General features: G+C 42.6%; 2 protein-coding genes across 5 annotated transcripts; both read left to right on the forward strand.

Moving 5' to 3' along the window:
* Positions 1–161: 161 nt before the first annotated feature.
* On the forward strand, positions 162–15,321 carry LOC119027483 (nocturnin-like). 4 transcript variants are annotated; one of them, XM_037112732.1, is made up of 7 exons: positions 162–355; positions 5,179–5,469; positions 6,572–6,706; positions 12,393–12,532; positions 12,627–12,786; positions 14,063–14,394; positions 14,479–15,321. In XM_037112732.1, exons 4-7 carry the CDS (start codon positions 12,401–12,403, stop codon positions 14,998–15,000), a joined length of 1,146 nt encoding a protein of 381 aa, XP_036968627.1. In that variant the 5' UTR covers positions 162–355; positions 5,179–5,469; positions 6,572–6,706; positions 12,393–12,400; the 3' UTR covers positions 15,001–15,321. The 4 variants fall into 4 exon arrangements, with proteins under 4 accessions (XP_036968627.1, XP_036968618.1, XP_036968635.1 ...); XM_037112723.1 differs by lacking the exon at positions 6,572–6,706 and having other exon boundaries at positions 163–355; XM_037112740.1 differs by lacking the exon at positions 6,572–6,706 and having other exon boundaries at positions 163–355; positions 5,217–5,469.
* On the forward strand, positions 405–3,351 carry ccdc175 (coiled-coil domain containing 175). Its single transcript, XM_037112624.1, has one exon. It carries the CDS (start codon positions 798–800, stop codon positions 3,012–3,014), a length of 2,217 nt encoding a protein of 738 aa, XP_036968519.1. The 5' UTR covers positions 405–797; the 3' UTR covers positions 3,015–3,351.
* Positions 15,322–15,443: the final 122 nt, after the last annotated feature.

Genomic DNA, 15,443 nt, shown 5'->3' on the forward strand with positions numbered 1-15,443 from the left:
TTATTACCACAAAGTGATTCACGATCAGAATCAGAATCAACTTAGACAACTTAAACTCTTCATCTAAAGATAAATATAGAGTATAAAAAATATTTTTTAAAAAATAGAATAAAAAAAAAATAAAAATAACGCGCGACGCAACCCCTCCGTGACGTCAGGGACCCACATCTGCCCTCATCACCCACATGCGCTGACCTCTATCACTGATTTACGTGAAATCCTCAAATCTGGCAACGGCAGAGATTGTGCCACCCACCGTTATCTGTCATGTGAGCCTGACTTGTGTTTCCAGCCCATACACACATCTCGGGGAGCCCAGGCTCGACCCCACTGTTTGCTCGGGTGTTTTTTTCAGGTAAGCACTAAAGCCGCTGTTGATTCATGAGTTCTTTCAGTGTCTACTATTACGTTATATTTTTCAGGACATAAGTCGCCAGAGGCTCATGCGTCAAAAAACACGTAATGTAACTTTCGTTTTTCAAACGCGAAGGTCACCCGGCTTGTCTGTGTATCGAAACCTAACTCTGGCTTCTATTCTTACGGTTAGTCACAACCTCAGTGTCAGCAATTGCTTAGTTTCACGTAGTAGCTTTAGCTTGTGTTAGCTTTAGCCAAAGCTAAAGCCATTTTGGTCTCGCTGGTTTGCCGTAGCAGAGTGCTGTCTCTTCGTGGTGGGGCACCTGTTGCCATGGCTACTCCACTCACAGCAGGATGTCGAGGGTGGAAGCTAACTGAACTTTAGAAAGACAAGAACAAACGGAAAACAAAAAAACACAAATATAGTTATAGAGATACAGATGTTGAACATGGCTACTTGCCTTGTCCCCGACTTCCCGGCCGTCATGATCGCCCTCGAGCATTTAAAGGAACTGGACAAGCAGCTGAAAGAGGACGGGATACCATTCTCACCTGAGGCAAGCCTTCACCTGACAGAAATAACGTCTGCTGTCACTCAGCTGGAGGTGGACCGGCGTGCTGCTCATGAACATTTAGAGGTTGAGACCATAGAAAACAGCAAGCTGAGACATCAATCTAACATCATAAGGGAACGAATGAGCCAGGAGATCACGGCTGATGTAGCAGCAGCCCGGGCATCAAATGCTGAGGAGATAGAGCAGCTGCAAAAAGAGCTCGTCGCAGTTTCTCAGCTGAAGGAGTCCATTGTAGAAAGACAGGAAGCCCTCCTGAGCCAAAATGAAGCGCTATACCCCGAGCGAGAGAATGTGAAGGCTGAACACGACAAGGTTGTCGCCACTCTGAATGATCAAATCACCTTGAAATATGGCTTGCAGTTGCACCTGGATCGGACTCTGGAGCAGGTGGAGGAGCTTAAGTCCACCATTGTCGTGGTCGAACGGGACAAAATAACACTGCCGCAAAACATGGCACTGGAACGAGAAGCATTCACTGCGAAACGAGACAACCTGTCCAGAGAGGTGGACCAGGTCGAGGGGAAAATTAAGCAGCAGAAGCAAGAGATCAGGAGGAGCAGGAGAGAGCTGGAGACAGTTGACAACAAGAAACATGAAACCAATGAGCATCTGGACGAGCTCACACTTCACATGGCCAAGCTGGAGAGCGAGGTACAGAGACTGACGGCATCTGTGTGCGAGTGCGAGAAACAGCTGGAGGGGGAGACCCAAAAACATCAGGATTTGAGGCAACAGAGACAAACTCTAAAGAAAGAGCTGTGTGAGTTACGTGAAACCCACAGCGTTGTCGTCCAGCATCTGAAAGAGCAAATTGCCACAGTGGAAGGTAAAATAGAAGAAAGTCGAGCATCGCGATTGCTCTTTCAAGACTCCCTGGCTCATATCTATGAGATATTCAAACACCAATGTGATGAAGAGAATGAAGTGAAGGCAGAGTATTCCCATGTCTCGCAGCAGCTGGAGCAGTCCAAGCTGCAGCTGGAGGAGCGCATTGCCTCCATAGTCAAACTCAGCAAGGAGACCAAAGACATGGACAGGCAGATCGCAGAACTCCTGGAAGCCAACACGATCAACAAGCGCATATTTGAGAGGAATCAGGAGGAGATGTATGGCGACATGGACACAGAGAAGAAGAACGTCAGCCATTTTGAGGAAGAGAAGGGGCGGCTGACAAGGCTCTTGGAGAAGGCGAAGAGGAAGCAGGAGGAGCACGTGGCGAAAATGACCTCTGATATTGGCAGCACCAGGAGGAGGTACCAGGAGCTTCAACAAGAGGAGGATGCACTCCTGCAGCGGCAGCCCAAGAGTTCAGATGCCGGCTTGCTGATGAGTTACATGGCCGAGTGTGAGGTGGAGTACAGACAAGAGGAGACCAGACACCATCAAGAAATGGAGCAGTGCACTGCGGCGACTGAGAGCATTGTGAGGAGCAACGAGGAGAAGCAGAGGGAAGTGGAGGAGAAAGAGGAGATGCTGAAGGAGGTGGAAGCAACGTGGGACGCAGAGGTGTCCAGGTACCAGAGACTGAAAATGCTGACATGTGAGCTGATGAGAAAGAGGGACAATCTGGAGGCATCGATTCAGGAGCTGAAGGAGAAAACCAGCTCTCTGCTACAGCCCAAAGAGAAAATGAAGACTGAGCTGGGGGAAATGCGAGGAAGTCACATGGACTGGCTCAAGAAACAGGCGTCAGAGCTGAGAGCTGTGGAGATAAGCATCTATAACAATAGCATGAATCTGCAGGAGGTCAGCATGGAGAACAGCAGGCTACATCTTCATATCAGACAGATGACAGAGGATGTCAGCAGGGCGAGGGAGGACAAAGAGCGATACTGGCAGGAGCTCCAGCAGTTCAGGCAGGACATATTGGCCTTGTTTGAGAGTTTACAGGAAGCATGGAGAGAGGACATGCTGCTAACTCAGGACTGTCAGAGCAGCGATGGGGCTCTGTTGGAGTCAATGAGCACTGTAATAAACTTTCTGAAGACCAGGAGAGAGGAGTTAGGGAATTTCAGCGCACTCCTGCACCACCAAATGTTAGACTTCAGCAAACGACTGGGAGATAAAACAACTGTAGATTAGCAGAATCGAGCTGATAAGTGTCTTTAATTCTGTGTTGCTAAGAGTAAAATGTCCGCTGACCTGCAGTGTCTAATGCGTATTCAGTTAGACTGCATGCATGGGGCGCCGCTTAGCTCAGTTGGTAGCGCGCGTGACCCATGTACCGAGGCTCTGCAGCGGACCTGGGTTCAACTCCCGGCCTGGGTCCCCCTGCTGCGTGTCACTCCTTGTCTCTTACCCTGTTTCCTGTCACTCTCTTCAGCTGTACTATAAATAAACCCAGAAAAAGGCCCAAAAAATACTTAGGGAAAAAAAAACTCCATACTCAGACTTGGTATCAATTCATAATAAAAACTTTTACAGGCTATTTTAAATCTAACTAAAGTTTACACAGCAAATCAGAGATTTGTTTCTAAACTTTAGAGCACTGATTGTGATTAATTAGCTAATGACATAATTTTCTCTCTCAATTGTGCACCCTTACAACGTACAGTAGTAATGATGAAGTACAGTGTATAGATGCATAGTTTTAGAACACATCTTTAGTATGCAAAATTATCAAAAGTTGTGACAGTTTAATTTCAGTTGTGCTTCATGATTTATGACTTCATCATATCTAGTTCCTCCTCTCAGTAAGCTTTTTTTCACAGAAGACCATTTGACATTTCACTGTACTAAAAAGCTTGTGTGTACAAAATGCTAGTAATGATGGCTGAATTCCATTTAGCTGCCTCAGTTTCAGGCTCCTGGTGTTGTGACTGCCAGAGTAGCCACAGCCACAACCTGCAAGAGTTGCTAACCCCTTTCAAAGTAAAATATCCCCGAAACACAAAAGAGATTTTTCTTTTAATTATTAAATATTATTTTTATTTAAACTTTATTTTACCAGGAATATTCTCGTTGAGATTCACAATCTCTTTTACAAGGGAGTTCTGGCCTAAACAGCAGTATAAGAGGTTTCACATAAAGGAACATGCAACCACTCAAAACAAACAAATTTGTACCATATTTTTTTTATTAACATGTTAGCTTCAGACAAGCATCTTCATGGTATATATTATCAAAAGAGAATTACATAAAAGAAACAAGCGCTTGACTTAAAACAATCAGCAAATTACATCTAGGCAATGAACCCGTATTTTAAAGTCGGGTTTTTTTGTTGTTGTTTTTTTACCAGGATTCTGTAGTAGGACAGGTGCATTCAGCGGTCAAACAGTCCTTGATACTATTTTGTATAATCTTATATACCTATCAAATAATTTAATGTACCTCTATAAGTCAAATAAGGTTAAAGGTGTAAAAACTTTAAAGCAGTTTCTCCAAAGACAGAGTGGATTTGAGAAATTAGTTAAAGTCCTGTAACAAATTCAGTACTTTTTTGCAGCTACTGTATATTTCTTGTACACACAGTGTTCAGTTTGTACAGCAACTGTTGTTATCTTCCAACATGGAGGAAAAGCAGCTAACATCCAGTGGGTAGCCTCTATTGAAATCATTATTTGAAGTATCAAAAGCTGTCTAACACAGAGCTATAAGACGCATTTTGTTCTTCAATTTATGTTGTAACAACTATTTTTGGAAACTACTGCACTTTACCAATCTGTTGTCAACCTGACAAAATAAACCCAAACCTTGCTACCCTTCATTTTTGATTCACTGTCGGCATCATCATGTACTGGAATGAGAAAACTAAACAAAAGACCGAAGTCTCTCTCTAGACATTCTCCTTTTTTTAAGGATTCACCATTTTGTCCCAAGTCTGTAAATGTAATAGCAAGGTTATAACCCCACCACTGTTATATTGTTGGTTTCAAACTTTCCTCGGCTGCCATTGTGATGCTCAGTTAGTCAAAGCAAACACACACTGTTGTTCCTTTATGCTATTTGTGTATATATTTACTTGCCAACTTACTTGTTTATTTGCCACATCTTTCTATCGGTGAACTCACAGAAATTTGCCAAATTTCCGTGAACTGGGCTAATCAGCTGTCACCCACTGCTCCCCCCCCTCCTTTGTTTATGATAATGCTATGATTTTTGAGTGTAGGAAACCAAAATCAAATTATCTTTTCAAAATGAAATGGAAAATTGGAAGTGAAAAAAGAAAAGAAACAACGTAATTGGCAAGATTAAAGAAAATAAAAGGATCAAAATATGGAGTCAATCAACTTTTGTGTCTTCTCAGACTTCCTGTATGAAGTTTGACAGTTGGTCCCTGTGCAGCTCCTACCAGCAGATGGCAGAAGGAACCGGGCTTCTCTCCACTGTGACCTTCCCCCTGCAGCTAGAGGGTCAAGCAGCCACCCACTTCGCTCTGAACAAAAACACGCAGGCACGTGCACAGAGAAGCACAATCCCTGTATCAGTGTCGATCACTGCTAGGACCTCATAAAGGCAGAGGGAGAAAGTTGTCGACAGGGCAGCAGCTGAACAAGTGGAGCTGAAGGGAAATCAGCAGTTTACTCCTGTAAAGAAGGTAGGTCATGAGAAAAACATGAAGTAAACTTTGCTCTGAGTTCCTTTGTGCAATGTTATCTGACATCTAGAGTCTGTGGCAGTGTGGTGCAATCAGGCTTTACTATCAAAGAAAGTTCTCAAATTTCGCTTCTACGCATTAGAGAACTTTATACCACTTAGTTCCTTAGTCACTTTTCTCAAATTCCCTTGACCTTTTCATACTCAGGCCTTCCAACTCTGTGTTTTGTGGAGTACTAAATGCTAACTCCTATCCTGCAGAGAGCTCTGAAAGTGGTTGGGTACAGACAGTACTGATGGTATTGATATTTGCAAGTCAAAGGTGTGACTTCTACATATTTGGGAATCAGCAAAGTCATGAAAGACACTGGCACTCTTTGCTTGTGATACAGTCGAAAAGCTTGTAATAAAAATAAGCTTCAACACTATATCACTTTGGTGGTGATATCTGATTCCCATCTTGTGTTTTGATTTTCAGCATGTGGCAGTGTAAGAAGGACCTTGACATGTACTGAACATTATGTGATCAAGTAGTTACCTATACAATGTGCATATGTCACTTTTATGTTGTAGTTTGTGTTAACCCAGCCTTGACTGTCTAAAGGTCAGAGAGTAAAGAAGCAATTCAATACTACTAACTAGATAATTTTTACTGTATGAGGCAGACTGTAAGGTCCGCAAGATACCACACACAAATGTAAGGACATGTAGCGCTGCACATATAGCTCCTGAGACCAAGATCAGAGAAAATATTTAAATATCATAATTTTGAGAAAAACAAACAGGCAGATGGATTTAAGTAGATGGGTAATAATAATTCAGTTTATGGTTAAGGTTTCAGTCTTACAGTGTATGAAAAACTTAAACTTTTTAAAGTCGCTCTTTGCTTGACAAAATATAAAAAAAGGAGCTGTTAAAACAATAATTGGATGGATTGTCATGAAATGCAGATACCCCTCCTCAAGATGAAACGCAGTAATATTCGTATAAAATATATCAAACAAGGACGGAAATGTAGAATACAGTTTCACTATAGTAACTAAACCATTAAAAGGACAGTCATTTAAAAAGTCAACATGTTTCAACCACCTGTTCTTTTTCAGGGCTCCAAACACCAAACAACATGATGAGGCCCCACCTGCATAATAGCAACAGCCAATAGGAAGCAATCACATGACCCAGCATAATGAGACAATGAGAGACCAAGAGAAGAGATGAGATGACATAAAAGTGTACATGTGAGCAACATACAGAAAATAGACACCCATATACACCATGTGATTGGGTACAGACAGCACTGATGGTACTTTTGTTGTTTTTCATAATCTGAGTGACAAGGTGCACAGGAAGTCAGTCAGTTAAACAAACTTAGGGTCCTAGTGCCATTTTGCATCCAAACAACACAATACCATACCGTATAGCTCTATAACTGCATTACATAACATTAACAATACAACAAGAGGCCAGAAGACAGGGTTACATGTTTGTGAACCGAAAGAACAAACAATGTTAGACCTCTTGTATACAGTTGCACCAGAATTGGATGATCTGTCAGTTGATTCAGACCATTACTGTGAAATTGTGTCAGCTGCTGTGACAAAACACACGGACATGTGTATACGCACGCACGCATGCACGCACACACACACAAACCCACCCACCCACATATTGTAATTTAACGAGGCAGCTGCCCTTCAATGTGGAAATGTCAATATGCCACTTTCGGGATACAGTGACACACACTCTCACTTGAACACTCACTCTCTCACACACACACACACACACACAGAACCTCACTCTCTCTCTTGCTCTTACCTCATGCACCCAATCACTTCACTCAAGTTAATTATTGTGCCTGGACGCAAGAGGTTGTCTACAGGATATGAGTCACACCGCCTGCACAGCCACATACATCACGCTTGTGCAGATGTATGTTATAACTGAAGGAGCATTCCCCCTGTAGCTTGTGGAAGATGATTTCCTGTTTCCCTGCTGTTTAAAAAGCTGTAGAAATAATATGCTTCAGTAACACACTGGCACCCGTCGTGATGTGTCCTGACTTGTTGTACCAAATGTGTAGCAGATCTGCACAGACCGAGTCTTGCGTCTGCAGACGTGAGTCATTCCTCATAAGTCTGCTCACCTGTGCGCTGACACTCTGACGCAAAAAGCAGTGGAAAATGAAGACGGTGCCTCCTTGGCTCCATACCGTTGGGTTAAGGGATCCAGACAGAGAGGAGTGATATGTTGTGCATATAAAGCATCAGAGTTATTGTGATCACGGAGAAACACTCAAGTGCAGGATTGTGTCTCCTTTATATTGGTAGAGGAATAGGTGGATGTTTTACAAAGGTTTCTGTGGAATGCTTATTTAAACTCAAACCCTGTCTGCTGCTGGTTTCACATAATGTTTCAACAGGCATACACACAAATGTCAGTTGCTGATGTGTCTGATCCTGTTGTAGCTTCGTGTTGATATCGGGAAAAAAACCAAACATCTATACATTACTTGTGCTACAGTCTGATAGCTGCCATTTAAAAACATCAGAGTTCACAGACAATAACCTGTTAAGATAAATGTATGCAGACTGTACTTCATGTAACCCATCACACCAGCGCTTCACATACCATTATCACAAAATTTTAGAGCAAGACTTCTCCTTCAGGGTGACTTGTGGTTCTGGCTACAAAACGGATCTTATTATTTGACAAAAAAGGTCTGTTTTCCTAGGAACTGCTCCTGTAAAGATGTGAGACATTCTGATTAACAACCTCAGTCTGTCTGTGGCAAAAATGAATCATTTACACACCACAACATGTTAATATAAGTCCCAGGTTTAAAAAAAAACCTGAATTCCCCTTTAAGTACAATTTGGAGGTACTATTTTCTGCTATTTTATTCTTCCACTGCAGTTCTTCTTGAAGGGCATATGTTGAACTTTTTAATCCAATGCATGTATTTGATTACTTACTAGTTACTAGTGACTTTGCAAATTGCTGCATCAGAGCCGGAGTGGCATATTTTTATATTGATTAATTTTGTCAGCTATCAGATTAAAGGTCTGAAAAACGCTGAATGTCAGATCCAGTTATCATAATAATAATAATAATAACAACAACAACAACAACAACAACAACAACAACAACAACAACAACAACAACAACAACAACAATAATAATAATGTATAATTAATGTTATAGACCTCTTCAATATTTTACAAAAAAGATTAAAAAAGAAAAAGTATATATTTATGTGTTGCAATAATGTATTTTCTTTAATCCCATAACCATCAACATAAATGCTGAGGTCCCTTAGCAAGCTCTTTAACCACATTACTTCCATAGTACTTCATACTGAAATTATTCCATCTGCATGAACAAATATGATTCCATCCCAAAAGAAGATGTATTAACTACAGTTTGGAAAAGTACAGTATTCTACATGGGAGAATACAGAGACCAGTGACTAATCATTTCTGACGTTCAGCTGTGATCAGTGACCTGGGTGCTGTTTCAACACTGAGGAAGTTATTATTGCAATACATGCCAACACACACGCACACATACAGCCTATGTACATTCATGCAGTCATTGTTACTGTGGCGTAGTTTATATCCAAAAGCTTTAACAAATTGTGAACCATTGAAATTTGTTCACTCTCTTTGCTGGTCCTGACATTTTTTGTGTGTATTTGACAGCGTGACTTTTTTTTTGTTTGTTTTTTTGTGGCGTGTGTTTTTGTGTTTTACGAAATGTTCAGTTGAGGGTGTGACAACTCTCCAGATAAGACAGTACAACCCATCTACCAATAACACAACTGTTACACAGTCGGACTGTGTGTGACTGTTTGGATTGCGCAGTGTGTCCTTCTCTCTCTTACCAGCACATGACTTGTAATACTCCATATGGCCTGATGACGTCTATACTTCCTAATCTCTCTCTCTCTCTCTCTCTCTCTCTGCCTCTCTCTCTCTCTCTCTCTCTCTCTCACACTCTCTCTCTCTCTCTCTCTCTGCCTCTCTCCACCTCCCTGAGGCTTTATATGAGCAGAGAGCAGGCAGCTTTCCACATTCACACAGAGACCAACACATCTGTCATCATCTCCTTTTGCACTTTCGACTTAGGCAGGAAGCTTAAATCAGCTGAAAGTAACATACAGTACCCGTGACAGCAGTGTTAAAGGGAGGCAAAAAGGATAACTTATTCAAGTGCACAGTGGACATAGCTGTGGACTCTGATGGAGACTTTGGGTAAGAGGCAACTGTTCTCAATTTTGCTGTTCATGATGCAATGTTTGGATGTATAGTATCTACTGTTATGACTGACAGGTGTGATTTTGAATCTACAAAGATGAGAGGTGGAAGGCGTTATGGTGTCGGTGATGCTAGGGAACAGAAAGCGCTGATTTGACCACACTGAGTGTATCTGGTGCTGGGATGTATATGGATAAACATGGTCCCTCATATGAAAGAGTCTGTTTATGTTTATCTAGACCAGGGTTTGTTTCATATGTAGACAGGAGTGGCAGCTGGCTCTCTCGCTGAGATCCCGTTCTCGCTCACTAACGCATAGAACCGGACATCAGTGGTCAAACCGTGTCAGGGCTCTCCTTTTATAGTCATATCAGTCTGGTTCATTGGAGCCGAGGAGAAGTGGATCAGAATCTGCTTGACAGAGCACAGGTCAGTTTCAGAGCTGGTCATATTAACATGCACTCAGGTATTCAGATACTTCATTGTTGAATAAAATACAATTACTGTGAAGCATGCATTACTCTGTGAAAAAACCCTGCAAAGAAAGCTGGAATTGAATTGGTTGAAGTACATTGTGTCAGTGTATATACTCAAGTGCAGTATCTATGAGCAATTTTGAGGCACTGGTGCTTTACCTGAATAGTTCAAGTTTCTGCTACTTCATACTTCCACTCCAGCAAATACTATACTTTTTACTCCACTACATGTATTTGATGACTTTAGTTACATAGTTACTTTGCAGAAAGAAGCATATTTTTGAATTCATGTTATTTACCGCCAGTCAGATTATAAAAGAAATCACTCATTCTGCTTATGAGAAAAATGTTAGATCCGAATCAACCAGGCAGGTAATCAGTCCACCCATAGTATACAGTGTACACATACATGTAAACAGTGGTGGAAAGGGTACTGAAAATCAGTACTATGAACGTATGAATACAGTTACATCGCTGAAATATCACTGGAATACAAGGAAAACTACTAGTATCAAAATAATACTTTATACACTACTGAGAGTATTAGTTACTTTTTAACTGTTGATGTTTAATGCATTATCAATATCCATGATATTCAATCAAAGTGGTTGATGTTTAAACACATTTTCTGCTTTGTTTTTTTGTGTGTAGGTCAGTGTTTTTATTGTCCTGTTATAATCAGACAACCTTATTGGCTGCAAACATGCAGATGAAAGGGACTTGAACCCGGGGCCACTGCTGCGAGGGCAAGTCTCATGGGACAGATGGTGCGCTAGCAACTGAGCTAAACAGCGCCCCAGCTCAGTTATCGTCAGTATCATTGCTTGTTGTCTACAAGCCTGAGGCCTCAATTTGACCCACTTTGGTTTGACCTGTGTCAGTTTAAAGTTCTCCTTAACAAACAGCCGAAACGTTAAATATTCGTGGAGGCAAACTCCAGAGGAACAGATTGTGCAAGCATGTGTGTGTCTACACGTGCACACGCAGCACTGCTCCATCATCAGCAGGCTGTGACCTTAGCAAATTTGACCTACAATTTTGAAAATTGAAAGTTGCCAGACTGGGAGTTGATTCATATAAAGCAGAGCGGCTGTGATGAATATTTTTCGATCAGCTACGGATCAAATGACCACGTTTAATGTGGAAGAGGACGTTTGTGGCGACAGACCCACAGAGGGTTACTATCAGACTGCAGCTTCCATCAGCAGCAGGGAGACCCTTTAGCCTCTTTAGGCCCAGTGTTTCGGCTTTACAGCCTTTAGCTTGAATGTTTTAGTTGAATCTTACAGCTGTCATTTGAGACACAGGTGGCTGCTGCTTTCAAAGAAAACAAGTCTAAAACCCGGCACAAAATGGCAAACAGGCAGAGTCAGAAACTTCAGAGATTGAATTTACAGTTATGAAGTACATGCTAATACAACAAAGACCATAGGCCTGGCTGTATTTCTAGCTGATTCTATGTCTCCATTATAAACTTAACAAATAGATAAACTTATATTTTGTCCTGTGTTGTTGGTAGTTGATAAACAGTTCAATACCTCAGGATCAGATGAAGACCAGAAATAGAGCTAAAAGTAGAGTGAATACTAGACTTGCATTAATTAGGTCAACAGAAACACAATTCTAAATAATGCTAATGTTGCTCCATGTCTGCTAGTGTGTGCTGACACATGTTGACACGCAAATGTCAGCTTACACATCAACCCAGGCAAGTCCATAAGGTTAGTGTCAGAGTTCTGTTTGCACTGGCCAAAAAAGATGCCGCGCATCAAGGATGAGCAGACAGTGTGATGTGGCCGATGAGGTTTATTTTCAACTCATTTCCTCAAACTATTAATATTCGGTGTCAGTGTGTGACAGTCACTGGAAAACAGAGTTATTTTTAGGTTGCTTTAATGATTCAGATCACATGTGAGTGGACAGGAGAAACAAGGGCAAGCTGAGCTGAACCCATACAGCGACACTGTGACGTGAAGAAACACATTCCTCATCGTCTGAATTTAAAAAGCAGATATTTCTGTCACGAGCAGGCTGCTGCGGAGGATTCTGCAGCTGAGACAGTCGAGCCGGGGAGTGGTGGCCACTCCCTCGTCTCAGTGGATAGATTATCATCTGTGAAACGGCACCACCTGCTTGCTGCTTATATACACAATGTTTTATTTTGTCTTCTGTCTCCGTCTTTTTCCTCTAAACAGTGTGTCCAATGGGTGGAGGTGCCACCAGGCTGTACAGCGCCCTGACTCAGACCCTCAGCAGCTCTCCTCTCCCCCTCCCTCCATCCCATCTGGACCCCCTCCCTCCTGCAGACATAAACCTGGATCCAGCTTTCTGTCAGGTGACTCCATCTTCTCTGCTCACAGTACAGGAAATGTGTATAGTAATCGGCCTCCTGCGGTGAAGAGATGCTAAGTGTCATGTCTGTCTTGCAGGGGCAGAGGGTGTCCGATCCAGTGGAGCTGCTTCGACAGTGTGAGGAGGCCCTCAGAGACAGCCCGCCTCGCTTCCACAGGAAGTTCACTCATGTCGGTGATGGAGGCAGCGCCCCCAGCAGCCCCATCAGGGTGATGCAGTGGAACATATTGGCACAAGGTAGACTGCATTTAGTCCCACAAAAGATTCTGGCCTCCAATACAAATTTTAAGTTCAAAAACAATTTTCAAATAAAAGTTGATTTTTGATGTGTTAGATGCAGTAATATGGTGAAACAAGTGGCTTGCAAGTTGTGTACTAATCCTTTCCATGATCAAGTTGTAGATTTCAGGTCTCATTTACTTCCATACATTTTTGTTAAAATGGCACCTACCAATGTTTTTATATTAATCACATCAAAAGCGTTTTAGCCTCTTTCAGCTCATTGGTTCTGCAACTTTTCTCTTTTGATTCACTTTGCTTGTCCTATTGACCCACTTCCACTAAGCAGGCAGCTTATTTCATGGAAAAATCTCCACTGTGCACTACTTGCTGAGAACCAACTAGCAGACAAAGTTAGCGATTAGCAATGCTATCATAAATTGACTGACTAGCAACTCAAAGGCTACAAATCTTAAACACTCCAAATGAATGCCAGTATTGCTTTGTTTCGTCTAGATGTGTAAATAAGCAACTGTTTGCTAACATGTTAACCATATCGACACTCAGGTTGATAGGATATCGTACCTTTAATTGGCTATTAAGCGCCATTTGTACCGCTTTAGAAAAAAGTCTTAACACATTTATTAACAGATAATAGCCAGTCAACAACAGGAAGTTTGATGTTGCTCTTTGCAGGGAAACCGTCCTCGTAAAATAAATCATTTAACCCACTAACTGTTCTAACGGTGCAATATGTAAGAACTGTAAGAAATGTTGAAGTCATAATCAGAATAAATAGGGAGCAGTACATCATCACAAAAACCTCAGACTGCTATTAACTGTAGGGGCTGTTAGCAAGTTAGCTCAGTTAGCTCAGTTAGCAGTGCAGCTAGCAGTCCAGGCTGGCTGCGTGAAGCACTGCAGCCCAGGAGTTTGGGACTGGGATGGGGCTAGCTGGTTAGCATGCTAAATATGCTTCAACACACAATGTATAGAAGTCATCCTGTCATAAATGTTGATAATTTTCAGCGCGTTTTTAATGTTTTCAACTCTAATTCTTACATATTACACTTTAAGGTTTGTAATGTAAAAAAATGTCATAATGTAGTAAAATGATGTGAAATGTAAACTACAGTTTGGCAGTTGATAACTGTAAGGGTAAACTTTTGTAAGCATGAACATTTACAGGGAAATATCCTGATGGAACATTTGCATTAACATTAACTATGAAATGTTTAACTACTGATGTATATCTTTACTGAAGTCAGATCTCCCTCTTTCTCCTGTCCTTCAGCTCTGGGCGAGGGACTCGACAGTTTTGTCCAGTGTCCCCTGGAGGCCCTCAGCTGGTCCCACAGGAAGTTCCTCATCTTAGAAGAGATCCTCACCTACCGACCTCATATCCTGTGTTTGCAGGAAGTTGACCACTACTATGACACCCTCCAGCCAGTCCTGTCAGGTCTTGGTTACAGCGGTAACTTCTGCCCTAAACCATGGTCGCCGTGCCTGGATGTCGAGGGCAACAACGGCCCCGATGGCTGCGCACTGTTCTTCGATCAGTCACGATTTGAGTTCCTGGATAGCGTGAACCTACGGCTCTCTGCCATGAGGATACCAACCAATCAGGTGGGTAGAATATGTTTAAAGCCACACTTGAGGATATATAAAGCTACTTGTCAGTATCTCTAACACATTTCTCTCTTGCCACAGGTTGCTGTGGTGACAATGCTACGTTGTCGCAGCACAGGTCGATGCTTTTGCATTGCAGTGACCCACCTGAAGGCTCGTTCTGGCTGGGAGTGGCTCCGCAGCGCCCAGGGCTCCGACCTTCTCCGACACCTGCAGAATCTGGTCCAGAGACAAGCCGGCAGCCAAACAGGTGCCCCTACCCCTGACATTCCTCTGGTCATATGTGGAGATTTCAACGCAGTCCCCACTGAGGAGGTGTACCGACGTTTCACAGCATCGCCTCTTGGTTTGGACTCGGCCTATAAGAAACTCAGCCAGGACGGTTTGACTGAGCCAGAATACACAACATGGAAGATTCGACCTACTGGGGAATGCTGCACCACTCTGGACTACATCTGGTACACGCAGGACTCACTGAGAGTGGACGCAGTTTTGGACATGCCCACGGAGGAGCAGATTGGGCCAAACAGGCTTCCATCCTTCAGCTATCCGTCTGACCATCTTTCTCTGGTGTGTGACTTCAGCTTTAAGGAGAAAGAGTGAGAAGGACAAGATGGACCAGGACGCAGGAAGAGACCCCGCTGTGAAGAGACAGTCGAGACTGGCTCCTGATCGACTTTTCTCAACAAGATGGCGTGCCAAGGAGACGCCACAACTGAGTGAAAGGACAGACAGGACGCCGAACACCCAGAGTTCACACTGCCAATGACCTACAGAGTGACTGAGAATAAAGTGATTTTGCTGTACGTTTGAGTTTTAATATTTGATGATTGTTGCAGTTAAGTATTTACATTTACTCCCCCTGATGATGCTCTGTGGTTACTCTCTTGGTTTTGGAATTAAAGGTTCGCCTAAAATGATCAATTGTATTATGGTAGTAGTGTCATTGCAGGTAGTTTTTGCAGGTGGCTGTTTTTACTCGTCTCCCGACTGCATCCACCCCGAGCTAGGAGAGGTCAAAGCCATTTTGTTTGGGGTGCTCGCAG

The sequence above is a fragment of the Acanthopagrus latus genome, chromosome 1 (assembly GCF_904848185.1).
Source record: "Acanthopagrus latus isolate v.2019 chromosome 1, fAcaLat1.1, whole genome shotgun sequence".
Classification (NCBI taxonomy): Eukaryota; Metazoa; Chordata; class Actinopteri; order Spariformes; family Sparidae; genus Acanthopagrus; species Acanthopagrus latus.

Excerpts from the sequence above, each read along its gene's own strand:
- LOC119027483 (XM_037112716.1), top strand. Across the intron at positions 12,533-12,626 it reads TGGATCCAGCTTTCTGTCAG|GGGCAGAGGGTGTCCGATCC; the intron begins GTGACTCCATCT and ends TCTGTCTTGCAG. Across the intron at positions 14,395-14,478 it reads TGAGGATACCAACCAATCAG|GTTGCTGTGGTGACAATGCT; the intron begins GTGGGTAGAATA and ends CTCTTGCCACAG.
- ccdc175 (XM_037112624.1), top strand. The coding sequence starts at position 798 with ATGTTGAACATGGCTACTTGCCTTGTCCCCGACTTCCCGGCCGTCATG.